At 31.0% G+C, this 23,198-nt stretch overlaps 1 protein-coding gene across 3 annotated transcripts in view; it reads right to left on the bottom strand.

Annotated features, from left to right (window-relative positions):
* Positions 1-23,198, bottom strand: part of LOC114337496 (zinc transporter 2) — a 116,283-nt gene that overhangs the window by 53,190 nt on the left and 39,895 nt on the right. Inside the window, exon 2 of one of the 3 annotated variants that reach the window (XM_028287947.2) lies at positions 19,961-20,157. In XM_028287947.2, the coding sequence (XP_028143748.1) occupies positions 19,961-20,157 (197 nt within the window). Of the gene's footprint in view, positions 1-10,337; positions 10,375-18,354; positions 18,694-19,960; positions 20,158-23,198 lie in introns of those variants that run through there. The other 2 variants (XM_028287949.2, XM_028287948.1) reach the window with 2 other exon arrangements.

A 23,198-nucleotide genomic window follows, 5' to 3' on the forward strand; every position in this document is an offset into this window, starting at 1 on the left:
GCCACTGGCGGAATTGCTATTTTAACGCAATAATTAGATTCTCAAATACTTTCTATGTAAATAATATACTCTTTATTTGTCACGATAATGTCATTAGTTTTCTAGATATTTGAAGTTGAAAATGAAATGGCACAGCTATTTTGATTAAGGGCCAACAGTAGCGCGTCATCAATATAACTTCGGGCGATAGTAGCAAACCTTTTTTCGAAAGTTCTGCGAAACTTTGGCAACAGTGCGTCGGGATTATTTGACATAACTTGAATATTGTGACATTATACTCATAGTTGCGCTGAATGGATGTAATAGAAAACAATTTTATTATTAACTAAATAAATATTTATTAAAATAAACCAAAATACAACGGCTATTACACTTAGAAATCTGACGCAGGTTTGTCAAAATGACAGTGACTATTTCTGTATGTTACCTAATCAGTTATTAGTTATAATATGTTCGATTTCTTGTTAGAGGTAAAAGATTTTAGTGGTTCCAATGTGACACAAAATCTAGGCATGGGATAAAAAAGTTTATTTGAAGAAAGTGTATTTTTTTGTTCTTCTTAATGGCGGTACAGGCTCGTTTTTTTAATATTGTATTTAATTATAGAGTAATTTCCACATTCTAACATATTTCTCAAATTGGGCTCTGTACCGCCATTCTTTACTGTATTCTTTACTGTATTATGAATATGTGTGCCAAATATCTCGACAAAATATTCAAACTTAAAGCCGCAATCTTGGACCGCGTTTTCCGTTTTTGATGACGCGCTACTGTAGCCTCTTAATCTTAATGTATTGTGCCCCTTCATTTTTAACTTCAATTATTTCAAAAACTAATGATTTTATCGTTAAGAATGAATAATATCTTATTTACATACAAAGTATTGGAGAATCGAAATATTGCACTAAAATAGCAATTCTGCCAGTGGCGTAAAATTTGGGAATGGTCAACGGCTTTCCCTGTCGTACGCCTCTGGTAGTAGCCAGAACGTTTGTTTAACATCATTTAGTAGAGTGTACAGTACCTACACTTTCTGCCACGTATGATAAGGATATGTCAAATACTTTTGAAGTACTGGATACAAATAGTGAATATTTAACCCAAATCACTTAAATAAAATGTGACTCCTTACTGAATTATAGGATGTTTGATTTAAAAATTTAAAATTATTCGTACCCAGTACTTTAAAAGTATTTAATATATCCTTATCATACTTGCCAAAAATTGTAGGTACTGTACACCCAACTAAATTATGTTAAATAAACGTTTATGTCTACTACCAGAGGCGTACGACAGGGAAAGTGAATGGTTGACCTTTCCCAAGTGACCCGCCACTGACGGAATTGCTTTTTTAGCATAATTTTTAGATATCCCAATACTTTATATGTAAATAATATACTCTTCATTCGTAACGAGAAAATCATTAGTTTTTGAGATATTTGAAGTTAAAAATGAAGGGGTACAATACATTAATCAAAATAGCTGTGCTGTTTCATATTCAACTTCAAAAATCTCGAAAACTAATGGCTTTATCGTTACGAATGAAAAGTAACTTAGTTACATAGAAAGTGTTGGAGGATCGAAATATTGCGCTAAAATAGTAATTCCGCCAGTGGCTTAGAATTTTGGAAGGGTCAACCATTCACTGTCCCCTATCGTACGCCTCTAGTAGTAGCCAGAAACGTTTATTTATCATAATTTAGTAGGGTGTACGGTACCTACACTTTCTGCCAAGTATGGTAAGGATAGATCAAATAGTTTTAAAGTACTGGGTAAAAATAGCTAATAAATTTTTAAATAAAACACCCTGTAACTCAGTAAGGAGCCACATTTTATTTAAGTGATTTGGGTCAAATCTTAATTAATGAATCACCCTGTATACAACGGCTTTTTTGGCAAAGAACCCCGCACAAACCTTATGGAAATTAGGTTCCAGTGGATCTAGTTCATACTTTGGGAAAATACTCTTTGAAGCATCCTGATAGTTCTCATGGGCACATCTCGATCGTATGGAGGATTTTCAAGATATAGAGGCACAAACTCAGAAAATTATAAGATTTACCGGGTATTCCAATTCCCTGAGTTACTGGTTATCTGGCAACATGTAGAAGTTTGGATTAAATAAAAGTACTAGTAGTCTAGGATTTTTTCCTGGCTATCCAGTGGCGACCTTTGCTTTGACCTTGACCTTCAACGGACGTCATCTTCTAGAGTTTCGAGGATTTTCAGCATTAAATTGTTATAAACAGAATACTCATGAGTTTTGGGATCGCTAAACAAGAATGTGCCATCAAAATTGACCTCCGGAGGACGTGGTGGCCAGGGCCACTGCAAGGGACGTCATCTTCTAGAGTCTCGATGGTTTTCGGCATTTAATTGAAGCAAATGAATTACTGGAGGGTTTTTTGAGGTCGCTACACACGAATATGCCACCAAACCGACTCCCGGAGCACCTGGTTTCCAAGGTCAATGAAAGGGGCTCCTAGAATTTCGAGGGTCTTCGGTACTACATTGATACAAATGGATTACTCATAGGTTTTTGGAGTTGCTGAACACGAATACCCCATCAGAACAAACATCGGAGTACCTGGTGCCTAAGGCACGTCATGCTTTGGAGATTCGAGAGCTTGCGGTACTAAATTAATGTAGTCTGATTACTCACAGGTTTTTGGGTCTGCTGAACGTGAATACGCCATCATGTCCGACCCACGGAGCACCTGGTGCCTAGGGCAGGTCTTTTTCTGGAGTTTCGACAGGTTTCGGCATTAAATTGATGCAGATGGGTATTACTCATGGGTTTTTGGGGCTGCTGAACACAAATACGCCATCAGAACAGACACCAGAGTACCTGGTACCTAAGGCACGTCTTCTTCTGGGGTTTCGAGAGTTTTGGTACTAAATTGATGCAAGCGGATTACTCTTGTGTTTTTGGGGTTGCTGAACACGAATGAGACTTAGATAAAAGAATCTGGAGTATCTAGTGACCACGATGAATAACACTATCAAAATAGAATACAGTAAATTGATCTTAAAATAAATGAAGGAAAAACATTGTCAGATATAAATTGAGTTTATATTTATAAATAATTAAAACAATTGAGTAGCACAACATAGTTATTTTAATAAAAATCTACCAAGAGCAAAAAAAGCTTTTCACCAATTTGTACGCTTTCTTTGAATAGCAACTCAGAAAACATCCGAGTACTCGGTGTGTACCAATCCGTTTGCATCAATTTAGTACCGAAAACTCTCGAAACTCCAGAAGATGACGTGCCTTAGGCGATAGGTGCTCCGGTGTCTGTTCTGATGATACAGTTTGCAACAGAGATAAATGAGACGGAAACGACGCAGGCAATGGGCAAGGCAATAAGTAAAAATAACAAAAAGAAAACTAAAGTCAACTTGGGTACATGGAATGTAAGAGGCACATACGAAACAGGAAAACTCAAAGAATTAATTAGAGAAATTAAAAGATATAATGTAGAAATAATAGCTTTACAAGAGACAAAACAATTGGAAACAGAAATAGTAGAAATAGAAGACGTGGTATTTTTTAAAAGCGAGGGAGAAAACAAAAGGTTAGGAACAGATTTTATAATATAGCGAAAATGGAAGGAAAGAGTAATGGCATTCCAACCAATATCAGATAGATTATGCACAATAAGATTAAAAGGGGACAAACGAGACATAAGTATAATAAATGTACACGCACCGATTGAAGATGCCACAGAAGAAGAAAAAGATGAATTCTACGAACAATTGGAAAGAGAATATGATAAATATAAAGAGAATATAATAATGGGAGACTGCAACGCCAAGTCGGAAGAGAGAATATATACGAGCACATAATAGGGAAATATAGTAAGCATGAGGTGTCGAACGATAATGGCCAAAAAATAATAGGCTTTGCAACAGAAAGGCAAATGGTGATGAGAAGCACACAATTACGACGAAAAGATATATGTAAAGGAACGTGGAGTTCTCCTGATATAAAGACAGTAAATCAGATAGACCATATTTTAATAGAGAAGAAACATGCAAACAATGTAATAAATGTAAAGAGCATGAGAGGAGCGGACTGTAACTCGGACCACTACTTGGTGAGAGCAGAATACAAAATCGAGCATAACATAAAGAAAAACAATAAAACAAAAGAAAAAATTGGAAAACAATTCAACATAGGACTACTAAAAGATAACAACACACAGAAGAAGTATGAACAGGGAATAACCAACAGACTAATCAGGGAACAAGAAACGTCAAACCCAGACAAACAATGGGAAAATATAAAAGAAGCAATCTTGAACACAAGTAAAGCAATCCTAGCGAAAACCAAAAAAAAAACACAAAACAAAAGATTGGTATGATGAAGAATGTCAAGAAGTAGCAGAAGCAATAAGAAAGGTAAGACTCAAAAATCTCACAAATGACGAAGAAAGCACTAGAGAAGAATACAGAGAAATGAGAAAAATCATGAAAAGAAAATGTAGAAGCAAAAAGAGAAAATACAACGAGAACAAACTGAAAGAAATAGAAGAAAAATTTCAAAAAAAAAAGAAATAAAATCATTCTACCAGGAAGCAAAAAAAAATGGAAAGAGGATATCAAAAAAACAACCCATATATGAGAGATGATAAAGGGATGTTGCTAAATGAGCCGGAAAAAATAATGGGAAATTGGCAAAACTATTTCACAGAACTGCTAAATAAAAGCGAAGTACAAAATGAAACAAACCATGAAATTGAAGATGATCAGATAGAAATAGAAATACCCACAGAACAAGAAATAAAGAACGAAATAAGGAGCTTGAAAAATAACAAAAGCCCAGGAATAACAGAAATATCGGCCGAAATGATAAAATCAGGAGGGAAAAGACTACAGAAAGAGATATATGACCTGATAAAAAGAATATGGGAAGTAGAAAAAATGCCAGAAGAGTGGACAATAGCAAGGATATGCCCTATACATAAAAAAGGTGATAGAATGCTATGCGAAAACTACAGAGGCATCGAACTATTAGAAATAGTTTACAAAATCTTGGCACAAAATATAAGAAAAAGGCTAAGTCAATATTCGGAAAAAATACTGGGAGAATACCAGGCAGGTTTTAGAAACAACAGATCAACGACTGACCAAATTAATATTTGCCTTAAAAGAAATACAGACTACCTGTTACGAACATAAAACAGTACTATATGCTTTGTTCATAGTCTTTAAGCAGGCTTACGACACAGTAAACAGACAGCAGATGTACGAACTGATGAAAGAATTGGGGATACCAAGTAAAATTGTCAAGATGGTAAAGATGACGATGGAAAACACAACAAACGAAATAGCTTGGAAAGGGTATACATCCAAAAAGTTTGAAACCAAGGAAGGATTACGACAAGGAGACCCACTATCAACAACGGCATTAAATCTAACATTGGAAGAAATAATCAGGAAAAGCAGAATAAACATGCAAGAAACGATATTTAAAAACGGCCACCAATGCATAGCATTTGCAGATGATCTGACGCTATTAGCAACAAGCAAAAAAGAATTACAAAAGTTAATGAAAAACATAATAACAGAAGCAAAAAAATTCGGACTTAAAATAAATGAAGAGAAGACAAAGTATATGATAATGGGAGAGATCCAAAAAGAAAAAGAGAATAACATCATAGTACAAATAGATGGAGAAAAAACATACTGGTTCAAAAGAGCCAAAGAAATTATTTACCTGGGAGCCAAAATAGATGAAAATGGTCATGAAGACGGGGAGATAAAGGCAAGAATAGCCAAAGGAAATAAAAAATATGGAGCATTACGCACATTATTGCAATCCAAATACGTATCAAGAATAACAAAAATAAGAATTCATAAGACTGTTATCAGACCTACAGTAACATACGCATGCGAAACATGGGTGCTCAAAAAGTCAGAAACAGACCTTTTAGAAAGATGGGAGAGAAAAATGCAAAGAGCAATATATGGAGGTGTGAAAATAGAAGATCAGTGGAGAAGAAGAAGAACCAATAAAGAATTGGAAGAACTATATCAAGAGCCAACGATCACGACGACGATCAAAGCACAGAGAATACGATACATGGGCACATCGAGAGAATGGGAAGTAAACGGATGCCAAAAATAGTACTTTCACGAAGACCAATACAAAAGAGGAGGAAAGGCAGGCCAAGGAAAAGATGGAAGGACAGTGTGTATGAAGACTTGAAGAAAAGTAACATTGAGAGATGGAAAGAACTAGCATTGGACAGAAGAAGATGGAGAGAGGTGGTGAAGGAGTGTATAAAAAGACTGAAGCGTAATTAAATAAAATTTATAAGTTTTAAAAGTTATGTAAGTTATATTAAGTTATTTATTATATTATTTATGTAATCAGAAATGTAAACATTTTAGCTCTAGGCCTACAAGGCCTGTTGCGCTTAATAAATAATAAATACAACATACCAATATAAAACCTCCGATTTATTCCGAATACCCATGTCCAAACAGCGCCGAGACTCATCAATTGGTTTTTGTTTTGGTATGAGAAATCACTGCAAACATTTGGAACACAGCATTTTCGTACCCAAATGTTAGAGTAAAATAGGAAAACCGCAACCTTTGATAACTTTAAAGTATCAACTGTCTTTTGCAACTTCACTTTGCGGTTTTGCATATTAATTTTCAGCGTTTTTTCAATATTTTCAGTAATCTGCCGCATTTGGCCTTCGAGAGGGCTCAGCATCATAAGGGTTGATCAATGGACAGTTTTACGAAAACAAAATCCATATAATATGACTATAGTTATACATATTCCTCAGTTGTTGAAAGGGGTAGCAAATTGGAAAAAAAGGAACTCATGATTTGGTCCGTTCTAGATCTGCACGTGTTGCTATATTGGATGAAAATGTGAGACATCTCTTAAAAAAATTTTATGTGCAAATATGCATATGATTATTGGAGATCATGAAGGAATTAAGGAGAGTGAAAAAATCGAGTTAAAAAAATTTCTCAAACATTGGTGTGGGAACTGTTTATTCCATAATTCGTAGTTCTAAGTCGTAATCCATAATTCGTAAGTTCTTATCACATAGTTGCTCCTTATTAGATCAAACTACTGCTTATTGATAAACAGAAAAATTTGTTTTGGATTTGATGTGCTATTAATAAAAATTTGTTAATTTTTTATACCAAATTTTCGACATTGATGAGCTTTGGTGTTATCACTACGAAACAGAATCCAAAAGACATTTGGAGGCAGTTAGAATATCGGAAGCTAAGAAAGTGCATATCAATCTTCAGGATACGAGGCATCCATTCATTCATCCAATGACACTACAGCCTAAGAAACCGGGCCTTGGCCTTCTTCAGCAAGCTTCTTCAATAATTTCGATTTATCCTGAGTAGATAGGCATTATCTTTATAGACTATTTTAAACATAGAGAAACAATCAACGGCGACTATTACATTGGTTTGGTTGGAGCGTTTAAAGACCGCCGAAAGTAACAAAGAAAAGTCCTTATTTGTTAATAGACCGATCAAATAAAATTACAATACATGTAAATCAAAATGTAATTCCGCACAGGTTGGAATAAATTTTTTATCAAAGTTTAGGTCAAAGCAAAAGATATTTTCAAGAAAGTATATAATTCATATGAGGGGATCATTGTTTAAATTATTAAAAATGGGTAATTTTTGCTCAAAATTTACTTTTTTAAGTGCTGCGGCAATTCATTTTAATATTAAGGTTTTTACAATTTTTTTCTGCAAAGCTGAAGAAACAATTTTTATATAAGACTTACTAAATTAAATTTGACGCTTAATTTATTTAAATAATTGTAAATCGAAATTGAAAAACAAGTTTCCAAAAAAATATTATTTGCATTATAAATAAGCACTATCAAACATTTTGTTTTGCATAAAAAGTTGCGCTATCGTATCAGTATAAATTGAAAAAAAATTGGTTGATCAATATTGAGTAGTTTATGAGATATTTAATTTGTTTATAAAAAAACTACCATTTTTTCAATTGCAAAAACGCGGTTGTTGCCGATAGAGCATACAAGTTTTTAAGGCGTCATTTTTTTTTGCTTTTATGTATATTTTCGATAAATGTATTGACAAATCAAAATTTCAATTAAATATCCTCAAAAATGGCGTTTGACAATTGGTGTAATTTGTTTAAAATTTGTTAACTTAATAGCATCGCCGGGATTAAAAATTTTTAAATTACTTTTCGATATTAGTGTTTCGGGTAGTTTTTCACACATTAACAAAAAAAATCTAGAACCATTTTTTGCCGAGATAGCTTATCCAAGTTTAAAAATTCCTAATATGTTTATTTATCAATAATAACATTTAAAAGTGCGTGAGGTGAGTACATCTATTAACCCTACTACTTAACAATGCCATTTATACACATAATAAAAATTGTAGAATATTTTGAAAAATAATGATTTTCATAGCAGCTCAAATGAAAACTTTTTGCCTGAAAATTTGCGGAGGAGTAGTTTGCGATATCTCCGTGAAAAATGGGCCAATTTCAATGTTTTTTTTTAAATTTGGGGTAGCATATAAAAATAATAACAGTATTTTGTATATTTTCTTTTGTATTCACATTACTTTTGCGAGATTTTGCCAATGATTTGTACAAAGAAAAAAGTTTTTATGTTTTTTAACAAAATTTTACTATTTTGTTAGATTTTTAAAATAAAAATTTGTTTTAATACTGTTTTGTGGTTATCTTTGGTGCCAATTTTTATTTATCACAATATTAGAGACAAAATTTTTTTTAAAAAAATATTGTTTATAACAAACTAATGAATATTTATTGCAAAAAGGGTCCTGGAGATGTTATTATTTTTATATGCTACCACAAATAAAAAAAAATACATTGAAATTGGTCCATTATTAACGGAGATATCGCAAACTACTCCTCCGCCAATTTTCAGGCAAAGAGTTTTCATTTGTGGTGCTATGAAAATCATTATTTTTCAGAATATTCTACAATTTTTAATTATGTGTATAAATGGCATTGTTAAGTAGTAGGGTTAATAGATGTACTCACGCACTTTTAAATGTTATTATTAATAAATAAACAAATTATGAATTTTTAAACTTAGATAAGCTATCTCGGCAAAAAATGGATCTAGAAATTTTTTTTCTTTTGTAAGTATGTCAAAAACTACCAGGAACACGAATATCGAAAAATAATTTCAAAATTTTTAATCCCAGCCATGTTATTAAAAAAACAAGTTTTAAACAAATTACACCAATTTTCAAACACCATTTTTAAGGAGTGTCTAATTGAAATTTTGATTTGTCAATACATCTGTCGAAAATATACATAAAAACAAAAAAATGAGACCTTAAATACTTGTACACTCTATCCGCAACAACCGCGTTTTTGCAATTGAAAAAATAGTAATTTTTTAAAAACAAATTAAATATCTCATAAACTACTTAATATTTATTAACCAATTTTTTTTCGGTTTATACTGGTACCATAGCGCAACTTTTTCTGCAAAATAAACTGTTTTATAGTGTTTATTTATAATGCAAATAATATTTTTTTGGAAATTTGTTTTTCAATTTTTATTTAAAATTATTTAAATAAATTAAGGGTCAAATTTAATTCAGTAAGTCTTATATAAAAGATTGTTTCTTCAGCTTTGCAGAAAAAAATTGTAAAATCCTTAAACAAAAACATTAAACTACCGCAGCAGTTCAAAAAGTAAATTTTGTGCAAAAATTACCCATTTTTAATTATTTAAACAATGATCTCCTCATATGAATCATATACTTTCTTGAAAATATCTTTTATTTGGACCTAAACTTTGATAAAAAAATTATTCCGACCTGTACAGAATTATATTTTATTGGACTATAAAGAAAAAAATGTGTTTCACTAAGATAATACACTATATCACAATTTAAAAAATTATGTCAAAAGTCGATGAAAACGATAGCAAAATACATTAATTAGATTTAAAAAATTCTGATTTAAATCTTCTGATTTAAGACTTTCAGATTTAAAAAATGCCCCGTTTCAAGAGATATCGCTCCGATGAGGAAGTAATCGCTGAAACTGAAGCCTATTTTGAAGACAAAGATAAATCATTTTACAAAGGCGGCATCGAAAAATAATAAAAGCGTTTGAATGTTTTATCGCCGCGCCGTTAAAGAAGATTGTTTTGATAAATTATGAATAATTTTTGCAAAAAATGTTATTAATAATTCGTAATTACTAAATAAGCCTGCAAAATTTGTTAAAGAATGACCTCAATTATAAAAAAGTATTTTTCAAATTATTCATTTAGAAAATCCAAAAAATTAGATTAATATGTACTTACGTCCGTTTTCTAAATTGATCATCTTCGGAACCACCATTGAAACAATTTGAACGTTAAAATATAACTGTCTAGAAAACTGTTTTGACGTTATATAATTTTCGTATCGATTATTCATTCAATGATATGATTGTACATTCAACAATAAACAAAACGATACTAGAACAAGTATTGTTGCACCAACCGTGACTAATTTATTTTTTCAAATGCAAAATGCCAAATTGGAATGAATTAGGGATAAGAAAACCCTTGACGAATATTGACGAAAAATAGACATGCGATTTATAGTATTTTTTCAATATTTTTTATTATTGCTTTGAAACAATTTTTTGTGGCATCTTAATAGACCAGGGAAATAAGGATTTTCTCAGGACACTTAATTAGCCAGGTATCTGACAACTTTTTTAGTAACATATTGTGAACCTGTAGGAAGAAAACCTACCTATTTCCTGCCTAGCGTTCCTAGCCGTTTTTTAACTATTAACAATTTGCAAAAAAGCGATTTTTTCGATTTTTTGCACTCCTAAACGCTAAATAAAAGACATAAAATTACAAAATTTGATTTTTTTAGAACATTGAAAAAGCTTTCAGTTTGTTGTTTCGCAAACTGCAAAATAAGTGAAAATCGTTATTTTTTAATAACTTTTATTAAAATTTGAGACCCATCCATTAAATAGTTTAAAAGTTAATATATTTGTTTATCCTAGAGGCCTATTTTTCCAATAAAATAAGACAGAAAATAATAATGATAGTGATAGGGCAATTCTGGGGATGCCAAGTGAAAGTAAAATACTACTTATACTATCAAGATGTATAAAAAGTTACTTATTATAGTCAAAAATCCTAATGCCAAATTTAAAGTTTTGTAGTTTATAAACATTTAGAATACCGATAAACATAAACATTTAAAATAACTTTAAAAATATTGCCCAGAGAAAAAATATTTTTACGTAGACGGAAAGCTGGCATTTTAACACGAATTTTCGAACAAAAAAATTCGCCTAGGTTAATTTGACCATGTTTTTTTAATTCACAGCTAATTTGTTGATAATAATTAAGGAACTTAATTAATGCCATTTTAAAGTGTTATTTTTTGTTAAAAAATTTGCCCAGACATTGTACCTTCACAAGACAATGGTGACTAACTAGGGGGAACCTACAAATCCACCGAGTTCCAGTACCGAACAAGCAAATTTTAAATCAATGGATTTACTCAATGGAATTTACTCAATAGATTTTGATCTTTCTTTTTTACTTTGAATGTTATTTCTACGTACCTTAGAAATATGCAATTTGTTTATTTTATTAATTAATAAACAGTCTAATTTGTTAAAGCAATTTTTGAAAAAAAATATTTTCTTCCAAAAATCTATTTTTTTAGGGTTAGTATCATTAATAATCATAGAAAAGGTTAAGGTACACTTTAATAAATAAATTATCTTTAATAAATAATTATTATTTATTAAAAAAAATTATTTATTAAAGTGTACTTTAACTTTTTCTATAATTAATGATAGTATGCATGAATAAAACAATATATTTTTTGGGAAAAAATTATTTTTTCAAAAATTGTTTAAACAAATTACACTGTTTATTAATGTCTAGACAAATGGCATATTTGTAATATACACAAAAAGTACATATAAATTATAAAAAGAAAGATCAAACTCCATTGAGTAGATCCCAAGATATAGAAAATGATAGTAGTTTTAAGTTGCATTTTTAGTTTTTGAACTCGTGGATTTGTAAGCTCCCAGCACTCCCTTCGCTTACCACGACTAGTTACCATTTGAATGGCCGCATATGAAATGCCTCCCGAAAAAGGGTCTCTTACCTGTCGCTAAAATGTTCACATTTGAATTGCCTCCCAAGCTTTAAATAAATTACATGCTTCTAATCTTTATGTGAAGGTGAAACGTTGCCACATCTTCGTCCCTTTGTAAATTTTTTTCAAAATTGGTATTTTGTTATTTAATTTTCAACCTTTATGTATTAAATATTATTCACACTAGGCGGTATTTATAAATTTCAACTAACTACTTATACATAAAATACAATTAGTTTTATAACAATTATAATATATTTTATAATAACCATTATTTTTTGTTATTATAGTTATTAAGGTACCAAGGGTATTATAAGGATAATAACGCTTGAGGTCAATGGTATATATAGACCGAGGGCCTTCGGCCCGAGATATATGCGTTGACCGAAAGCGTTATTATTATAATACCCGTGGTGCCTTCAACGTTTAATGGCCCACTAAATTCTTCTTTATATGCAAATACTTTGAATGGATTTTGAATTAATTAGTTTTTAAATAAGTACATTTACCAGAAATAGTCGTAACGTAATTGTGGTAACCATAGTTTTACTTAGAGCTTTATTTGTCAACTTGACAGTATTTAACTCGTTATTTAAATTTAATAGGCCCTAGGGCGTTATTTTTCAATAACACGCCCTTGGGCGTTATATCGTACTTAATAGACTTCGCAATAATGTCATTATTTGTCAAATAATAAACCAGTCGGACATTAATAATTTAATGTCCGACTGGTATATTATTTGACAAATAATGACATGATTTCGAAGTCAGCTAAGTATGATATAATGCCCTATGGCGTTATTTTTAAAAACAACGCCCTAACGCCCTAGGGCATTAAATTTAAATGACTAGTTAAATACTGTCAAGTTGACAAATAACAATCTAAGTAAAACTATGGTTACCACAATTACGTTACGACTATTGCTGGTAAATGTACTTATTTGAAAACTAATTAATTCAAAATTCACTCAAATTTTTTGCATATAAAAAATAATTTAGTAGGACATTAAACGTTGAAAGCACCGCGGGTATTATAGATAATAGCGCTTTCGGTCAACGTATATCCCTCGGGCCAAAGGCCCTCGGTATATACACCATTGACCTCAAGCGTTATTATCCTTATAATACCCTTGGTACCTTAATAACTACACACACCGGCAAAATTAGCTGAACACCTTAAAAATGGGACATGTTTGATTTCTCGAATTTTCTAAACCAGTGGTCCGATTTGAATGATTCTTTTAGTATGTTATAGCCTTATTATTTAAGAATATCGTTGTGATAATAGTGTTGCTAGACAGGTAAATATAATTTTATACCGGGTGTACCAATCATACTGTGTTTTTTTCTTAAAGTTTGGAACCCCCTGTGGAATATTCTAACATATGTAAAATATTAAAATTAAAACTCGATTGTAGAGTTAGGCTTTCTTAACATTTTCCTTTTCGATTTATTTAATTATGTGAGATAATAAAAAAGTTATGTGCGTTAACAACTATCCATGTTTTTCATAAATAAATCCTCATAGTAGGGGAGAAAAGTATGCTAAATTTGCAGTTACTCGAGCGTCATAGTCACCTATTGGATTATGAAGAGTATGTGCTAAAACCAGAAAAAGGTTAATATAAGTTAAGTTTTCCATATAGTGGGGGACTTTTCATTTTTTAATTTAATTTTCCATTTGTTTTCAATCGGTTTTTTTTTCGATTATAGCGCGATGTATCCATACAGTGGAACCTCGATAACTCGGATTAATCGGGACCGCGACCGATCCGGGTTATCGAAAATCCGAGATAGCCGGAGAATATGGTAAAAATTAATAAAATACGGTATACTTACAGATAAACTCCGTTAGAATTGAAATAACATGAAATATATTTATAAATATGCACAGTACCTACTCATTAAAATTACTAAAAAAAACACCAAACCCAAACGTAAGCAAATGGAAGCGAACAATACAAGACACACAATACTAAAGACCATTGTTTATAAAAGAATTTTTTAAATAGTCTTTCCTAAACAATGCTGACAGTTTGAAATAAAAAGGAATAGATACTGCAGACAGGTGGCTGTTGTTTCTGCGGCGTGTGCTATGAGTCATTTTTAATATCGTACAGTTTAAATTACACACATACACATTATCTCTCAAATATTATATTACATACATTTTTATTGTTGAAAGGTTTGTCTGATAATTAACTATTTTGATTGGAAATAAGCCACAATTAAATTGAAAAATACAAAATATTGAAAATCAAAATGTTTATCTGATGAAAATCGGTCCGGGTTAGCCGGACTTCCGGGTTATCGGGGGCCGACTTATCGGGGTTCCACTGTAATTCGAAAAAATGTGTCAAATAAAAGTTGCTTATTTTTACGTAAAGAATCCAAATCTGCAATTAAAATTGGGCTCCTATTTAAGATTTTAAATTAAATCCCCCACCCCCACCTGCGTGGGGACTCGTGTTTGGTGCCATTCGATAGATTTTTCAAAAATACTGAATACGTGTATTTTGCAGTTTTTCGATCTGATGTTCATTTTTCGTCGATGTTGTATATAAAATTTGTAAAAAAACATGCAAAAATAAATACTGAATATTACATACTTGCTTCAAATGCATGTGCGCTCAGCGTTTGACATTAAAACCCCCTCGAAGCTAGTTCAGATAAAATCCAAGGGAGGTCGTCATTGTGACATCGCTTACATCGCTTAGTAATTTATTTATTTAATAGATCTATTGAATTACTTTAGGTTTGTTTATTAAACTAAGCAGATAATGATGGTAGGGGAGCCCAAGCGGGAATTTTTTCAGTTACTCGAGCGCGTCAGATTATCACATGGGGAGAAACCTTGTTCCCTGTAAATGTACCTATACCATATATTGGTTGTTAACACCGGGGAATTCATTAAGGGGGACCGAAAAAAAATCTATTCCTAGAAAAACTCGAAATCGTCAGATTAAGATAAGGTAAGCTAAGTACATGCAAAATAGTGTATATTTAAAATCTGACGATTTGACCGGGCGTAAGAAAATGGGTGGGTCACAAAGTTTCACTAAAAAAAAGCGAATATTTCGCGAAATAAACGTCAGATTGAAAAACTAAAAAATACGTGTTCAATATTTTTCAAAAATCTATCGAATAATACTAAACACGTCACCCCACGGAGAGGGGTGCGGGGCAAATTAAAAATTTTAAATACGATATTCCGCGAAATGAACATCAGATCGTAAAACTACAAAATACACGTATTCAATATTTTTCAAAAATCTATCGAATGGCACCAAACACGACCCTTCACGGAGGTGGGGTGAGGGTTACTTTAAAATCTTAAATAGGAGCCCCCAATTTTTATTGCAGATTTGGATTCTTGACGTAAAAATAAACAACTTTTATTCGCACAATTTTTTCCAATTATGGATAGATGGCGCTATAATCGGAAAAAACGATTGGTGGAAATGAAAAACTAAATTAAAAGAGTCCCACACTTTATGGAAAACTTATCTTAACTTTTTTTGGTTTTAGCACCCACTCTTCACAATCCAATAGGTCCACAATAATCCAATACTTTCCTCCCCTACTGTGAGGATTTATTGATGAGAAACATGGCTAGTTGTTAAAGCCCATAATTTTTTTATTTTTCAACATAAGCAAACGAATCAAAAAATAGAATGTTAAGAAAGCCTAAGTCTATAATGGAGTTTTAATTTCAATCTTTTATATATGCTAGAATATTCCACAGGGTGTTCCGAACTTTAAGAAAAAAACACGGTATGATTGTTACAACCTGTATAAAATTACATTTACCTGTCGAGCAACAATATTATTACACCGATATTCTTAAATAATAAGGCTTTAACACACTAAAAGAATCACTCAAATCGGACTACTGGTTTAGAAAATTGGAGACATCAAACATGTCCCATTTTTAAGGTGTTCGGCTAATTTTGCCGGTGTGTGCATAACAGAAAATACAAAAACATAATAAGTACATATTTTATAGATTTATTAAAAATAACATCACAAAAAACTTATTTGCAAAATATTACAAAAAGTGTATAGAAATATAAAATTACAAAATATTTTTCCTATATTTATATGATACTACTTTGACAAATTCTAATGTATTTATTTTACATTCTCTTAATCCAAAAATTTTTTCATTTAGAAAATTTATTTTTGCTTTACTTTCGGCAACATTTTTTTTTGGTGTCGAAACAGAATTCATTTTAATATAGGTATTTATTTGAAATTGTAAAATTATATCAATCAAATTATTAATGTTGGGATGAGGGCAGTAGAAAGAAGAATTATACTTGGAATGAACACTTTCGCATGGGTTTGTGGTTCTTTGTAAGGATGAAGAGTGCTCAGCCCAAAGATGTGGAGGAAATGTTGAATTTTCAGATATGTAATTATCAACAAGATTAGCACAAAATTGGGTGACTCTTTCATCGACTGGTTTAATTTCTGCCTAATTTATAGCAAAAAAATCGCTGAGAACTTCAGGATATAAGAATGAAAGACTAAAAATATAAATAAGAAAATGCGTAATTTCGGTTGAGTTAACACCTTTTTTCTGGTATTCTGGAGCTAATCCCAGTGCTTGAACCTTTCTATACCATGCTTGTCCCAAATGAAAACGACATCCATGAAGATCTGCTTCAGGAAATGCCATACGAGTACCATTATGAATGGAAATTTCAAAGTCTGAAGTTGTTACTTTAGAGGATAGAGGACAATTAATTGTAAAACATTCTTCTATGATATATTTAAACTTTTTTTTTTTTAAATTTAAATTTTTATCTTGAAGTAAACAAAAGACAAGAGGAATATAATGTCCATTTTTCAAGCCATGTATACTAAACAATTGAGTGAAAGAACGAGGCAGTATTCAAAAGTTCCGTCAACATACCAATTGGAAACAGTCGAAAGAAAACGAAGATTTGAAAAGCATGTTAATATAACAATATATCTTTGTCATTTTTAATTATAAAATTTTCATTTCTATTTGTAATAATAGAAGATAAATCAAGAGCTTGATGAAATTCAGATATATTTTTGGGAAGTTTAATTAAAGAATTAGTGGTTCTAGCATAATATAAATTTTGTCTCACCTTATTGATATCATTGATAGTAAATGTCTCTATATTTGTCTTCTTCAGTTCTTTACAGATGAGCTTCATTGGTTTTTCGCTGAGATCTTTCACGGCTGCTCTTTTTGTTGGATTGCTTACGGCTTTTCTATTGTAAACTTCGGCAGACAACTTCTCGTGGTTATGATCTAATATTGATTCAAGATTATCGTATTTTCACATCCCTGTGTTTTCACAAATGCTTTGCAGGTTTTTTAGTACATTAGTACATATTTAGTACAATATAAACAAACAAAAATATTAAGGTAAAAGTACCTATTCATGGAATCGTTAAGAAGAGATAAGAATCGAAATTGGAATTACCCAGAAAACCTGGCTATTAGATTGTCGGAACAAGTTTAGTTTCTAAAAAGAAATATGTCATACTGTGAAATATTTATGTTACCATATTTTATGTACATTTTAGTACCTATTTAAATTATGATTTGGCAACATTGTCTCATTATACAGAGATTAAGTAGACAAAATATCAGCCTAAATGTTTAACAAACTGGAGGCATTTCGATTGTACCTGGGAGGCATTTCATGTATGAAAATATTTAGCTGAAAAAGTGGGAGGCATTTCGATAACGCCGATTTGAATTACATTTTTGAGAATTCGTGTAAAATACCAGCTTTTCGAATATGTAAAACGATTTTTTCTACGGACAACATTTTTAAAGTTATTCTAAATGTTTATAAACTACAAAATTTCAAAAATTTGGCATTAGGATTTTTGACTATAATAAATATTTTTTATCTTTTTTTAATACATTTTGATAGTATCACTCTTCTACTTTCATTTGGCATTCGAAGTATTTCCCTATTTTCATTATTTCCTGTCTTATGTTATTGCAAAACAATAGTCTCTGGGAAAAACAAATAGAATAACTTTTAAACTAATTAATGGATGGGTCTCAAATTTTGAGGGTTTGTTAAGTACCCCAATACCCAACTTTGGGTGAATTAGAGATTGTAAATAAATGGGATGTTAAAAAAAATTACCGCCAAAATATTGCTTTTGGTACATTAAATATAAAAAAAACATTAAACATACCTGTAAGTTCAATCATTTTAGCTGTTTCTCAACGACACAACACTAGAAATCAGTCTTTTCAATTGTAACACTTTGAAACAGTCGAATTTTATAGTCTTCTTTTATTATAAAATGGTAACAATAGCTAGTACGTAGATAGTCTAATCCCAAATATTTCCCGAATAAATTATATCAGTCAATAAAAATCTATGGGTAGTGTGCAAAATAATAGAGCCGAATGCAAAACTATAGTCACGTAGGCTGTTTATTTTCCAATGGTGCAGTTTCTGGATGTTTTGCATTGTACCGTTCAAAAGAAAATTATAGTTTAATTAATACACCCAAGTGTTTAGGGACCACAGGATGTTGGTAAATGATATTAGGAACTGTTGAATATATTTATCAACACTTAAATCCGTTTAAGATTACTTAAAAGTAAATATTTTAATTATAGGTAAGTTGATTCTTGATTAGATTACTATCATAATGAGAGCAGTTAATAAAAATAACCGAGGTGAAATTCTTTATATTTAAAACAAAATGTTAAAATACCTTCTTCTTCTACTCTCAAAAGTTTATATTATATTGTCTGGGCATGAATAACTACTAGTACACAGATGGTGTTATAGATTCTTAATAAGAAACAAAAAAATCAGTAATTCACGTGTATAATTATAACTGACAGAGGAAAAAGAACAGCAAGTAAAACACAACTTCTTTGAGAAATAACAAGAACTGACAAATATCTTACCCACAAGGGACATGCATACTATCTTGGGAGATTTCAACGCAAATATTGAGAGGGAAGCAGCATACAGACCAACAATAGGTAACCATAGTGTCTATGATGTCAGTAACGATAATGAAACAAGAGACGATAGAGTTTTCAGCATCCCACAACCTTTGCAGAAATTTCAAAAATCTATACGAAATAAAGTCAGAGGATTACAACAACATAGACTCTGATTTGAAAAATATAAAATTAACTTTGACCAGTGTATCAGATTGCCTGAAATCCATAAAAAAACATGGGTAAAAGGGACATGCTACAAAATCCCTCGCACAACAACAGTGAAAGGTATAAACACACAAGAATAGAGACAAGAAAACTAATGAAAGGGACAAAGATGGAGTACCAGAAACAAATAATCAGAGATATAGAAGAAAATCGGAAGAACAACCAAGTAAGATAGCTCTTTAAAGGAGTTTCAGATATCACGCAGGAAGACGAAACTTGCTTCAAAAGGACAGCGAACAGCTTATTACTGATGACAAGGAAATCCTAAAAATCTGGAAGGACTACTTCTATACAGAGTGATTGGTTAGTAGGGAAAAGCTCAATAGCTCCGCTATAGTAATAGATAGCAATAAAAGTTAATAATAAAAATTTTAGCCACCTTTGAGCTTCACATTACAAAATTAGTTAGAATGTTACAGGTTGTTCGATAACACAGTGGCAGACCTAACTTATGTTTTTTTAAATAGAACACCCTATATTTTATTTTATATTCGAAATATTGTTTAGCAATCTGTTTTAGTCCACTTTTTTTCCTCTGTTTAATAAAAATGTTTTGTAATTCTCCATTACGTAGCCTTAGTACAGATATTAAAACATCTTAATACTTACTGAGTTCAGTTGTGTCTGCATTTTCTCTGGTGTTTATTGTCGATTCACCTTCCATCTCTAACACTTCCCCCTCAAGCACTGTACAGCATCCTGCACTAGGTTTACCATGCACACAGTACACAACACCTCTGAGGCTGGATACGCTATTTTCTCGAGTTCTTTTCCCCATCGAACCATAGTTACTGTTATCGATTTTACTGAAAAGTATAGCACTACTGTAAATATTTTGTAACATGTTTCATATAGTTAATAAATGCGTTCTATCGCCAATAATATCAAAAATAAAATCAAAACCACACCAAAAAAAATTGGTACGCGATAACCAAGCAATAAACACAGCTGGGCTTTAAGAAGGAAAGACTCTTTTAGTTCATGTTATGCGGCCGCTTGCGTGATTCTTTGCTGATTCCTTTTCAAAAATATCTACATTAAACAAATCAGAATGGTGCCGAACAAAATTTTTGAGCAGAAATTGTTTAAACAATTTTTTTAAACAAATTTAAAAGATCACCTTTTTTGCTTCGATAAATATTTTCTTAACCCTTTTCTTGGCAAACCAAAATAAAAATGTGAAAAATGTGTTTTCTTTCTATTAATGCCCTTCTAGATTCATTTAAAAATTCATGAAATTGAAATTTTACCTTTAATTTATTGCTAAGTAGCGAATTTGAATTTATTACAAATTTGTTACATTTCTAAATATGCGACGATTTTTTATAATTCAAGAAACAAAAAACAACTAAAATGTACACTTTCTATTTATAGGATAATTGCACAATATAAAACAATCACCAAAATAAAAAAACACACTATTTCTTACAAAAAATTAAAAGTTACTAAAAGCATTCGAGGACCTTCTCAAAAATTTATCAAATATATCCAACAGATGACAGATGGCATCAATTAGAAATGATCAGAAATCGGTAATAATAAAAATAAAAGCCAACTATTGCCATTTAGGGATAGTTTCATATTATTAGTACAAAATATGACTAACAAAATATACCTCAAGTTACCTAGAATTCACCTAGGACCTAATATTAAAATGTTACAAATTTGTTACATTGGCAAAAAGAGGGTTAATAAGTGAGACAGAGACGCACCATATTAACAATTAAAAAACAACGGTCTAAATTGAACTGCGCCCTGATTTCTGTTAGACCAGGGCGCATCAGTAAAAATATTAGTGGGTACATTTGGACGTTGAGAGGTTAAACCTAAAACCGGTTTTTTTACTTAGCAATAACCGGTTTTACCGTTTGTTTTTTGTCCCGGTTATAACCGGTTTTTTCTTTTTAAAGTAAAAACCGGTTATTAGGTTTTTACGGGGATTAGGATTAGGTTAGGTATTATTTTGGATCCCAATCATAATTATTATTCTCAAGTAATTATTTAATTATTCCAAACAAAACCATAATTCAAATTTTATTTTATTTTATAAAATACAGAAGCAAACTGAAAGTGAAATCTCACATCAGCCAGAAACAATTATTAAGTTTTATTATAATATTTCCTTGAAAAGGTATTTGTAATCATAATATTTACATAAGAAGTGATCTGGATGAATTAGACGCAAATATCATCTATTTTTCACACTTAACTCTTGACATTGAAGGTGGGTGAATGACTTTTTCTGATTACTAAAAATAATGCTCTGACTATGAATATCGAATTACTGATTACGAATACGAATCTCCAAGAATTTCGCTACGTTTTCAAAACGATACACTCATACAGGAAGTATTAAATGAGTTAAAATGTATCTATTCTACAAATATACAAACGTATTAAAAGTAATACATGTTCTTTCGATAGTACTAATTTTGATCATATTGATATCGAGTCGAATAGAGTATCGCAAACTAAAGTGTATTGTAAATGTAACTTTGTAACCTATTGGATTAAAAAAATCGAAAACCGGTTTTTCCAAAAACCGGTTTTTTTGGCCGGTTATAACCGCCAGGTTAAACCGTAAGCAAAAAACCGGTATAACCGAAAACCGGTGTTTTGTCAAAAGCCGCCATCCCTATTGAGTAGTGACTCAAATTTTTTTACAGAAATTGCTTGAAAATAACTCAAATAATATTTGAGTAATCCTCTCACTCAAAAGGTCCGGACGGAACATTAATAATCAAAATGTCAAAAAATGAAGGAAAAATTTAATTTTTTTCTTCGTTTTTTGATTATAACTCTAAAAGTATTCATTTTAGAGAAAGGTTGTATTGACATAAAAGTTGCGTTATTAAATTTCCTACAACATAGCATTAGTTAAAAATTTAAAAAATTGTCACACTTGTTGCAAAATAGCAATAATTGCGAAAAAATCATAAAAAACAAGTATTCGCATTTTACGTTTTTCAACCATTTACGCTACACTTAGGACCTTTATATTTTACCCTGAAAAACTATATGATACAATAACACAATACTGTAAATTTAATTAAGTTCGGTTTAACAGATTTTGCAAAATAAATTTTGCAATCCGGCTTTCGCAAAAAAATTCATTTTTTCAAAATATTGCAGGGCTGAAAATGAAGCAGTTAGCAAGTTAAATTTGTTTTAGATATAGACGAATACTGTAGCTTTCATTTTAAATTTGCAAAATTAAAACCGGTTAACTACCACGGCGTCAGGAATTTTTTTAAATAAAAAATAATTTTTGGCAGCGGTGTTTGAATCACACAACTTGATTTCCACCAAAATTTCTTCCAATCTATATCTAATATATTATTTTCTTACTTTATAGATTGTTGTATTTTGATATTTTAATTCCACAAAATCAAACTAATTTGATTATTGCTTGTGAAATATTGTTTAAACGATTGAATATATTTAAAAATAATAAACTTTTATTCTCTAAGTTAAAATAAATGAACAAAGAAAGTATTTGATAAAAAAGTGTTATTTCAAAGGACAGAGTATGTGTTTTTATTTTGCAATAAACAAATTTATTTATTTATATCGAAATGTACTAAAACTTAAAATTTATCAATCATTATCAAAGGTCAGTATTCTTCTATATGTACAAAAAATTCAACTTGCTCTCTGTTTTATTTTCAGTCCTGCAACATTTTGAAAAAATGAAATGTTTGCGAAAGCTGGATTGCAAAATTTATTTTGCTAAATCTGTTAAACCGATCTTAGCATAAGTGGATGAAAAACGTAAAATGCGAATACTTGTTTTTTTTATGTTTTTTTTTCGCAATTATTGCTATTTTGCAACAAGGGTGACAATTTT

This window comes from Diabrotica virgifera, chromosome 10, assembly GCF_917563875.1.
Source record: "Diabrotica virgifera virgifera chromosome 10, PGI_DIABVI_V3a".
NCBI classification, from domain to species: Eukaryota; Metazoa; Arthropoda; class Insecta; order Coleoptera; family Chrysomelidae; genus Diabrotica; species Diabrotica virgifera.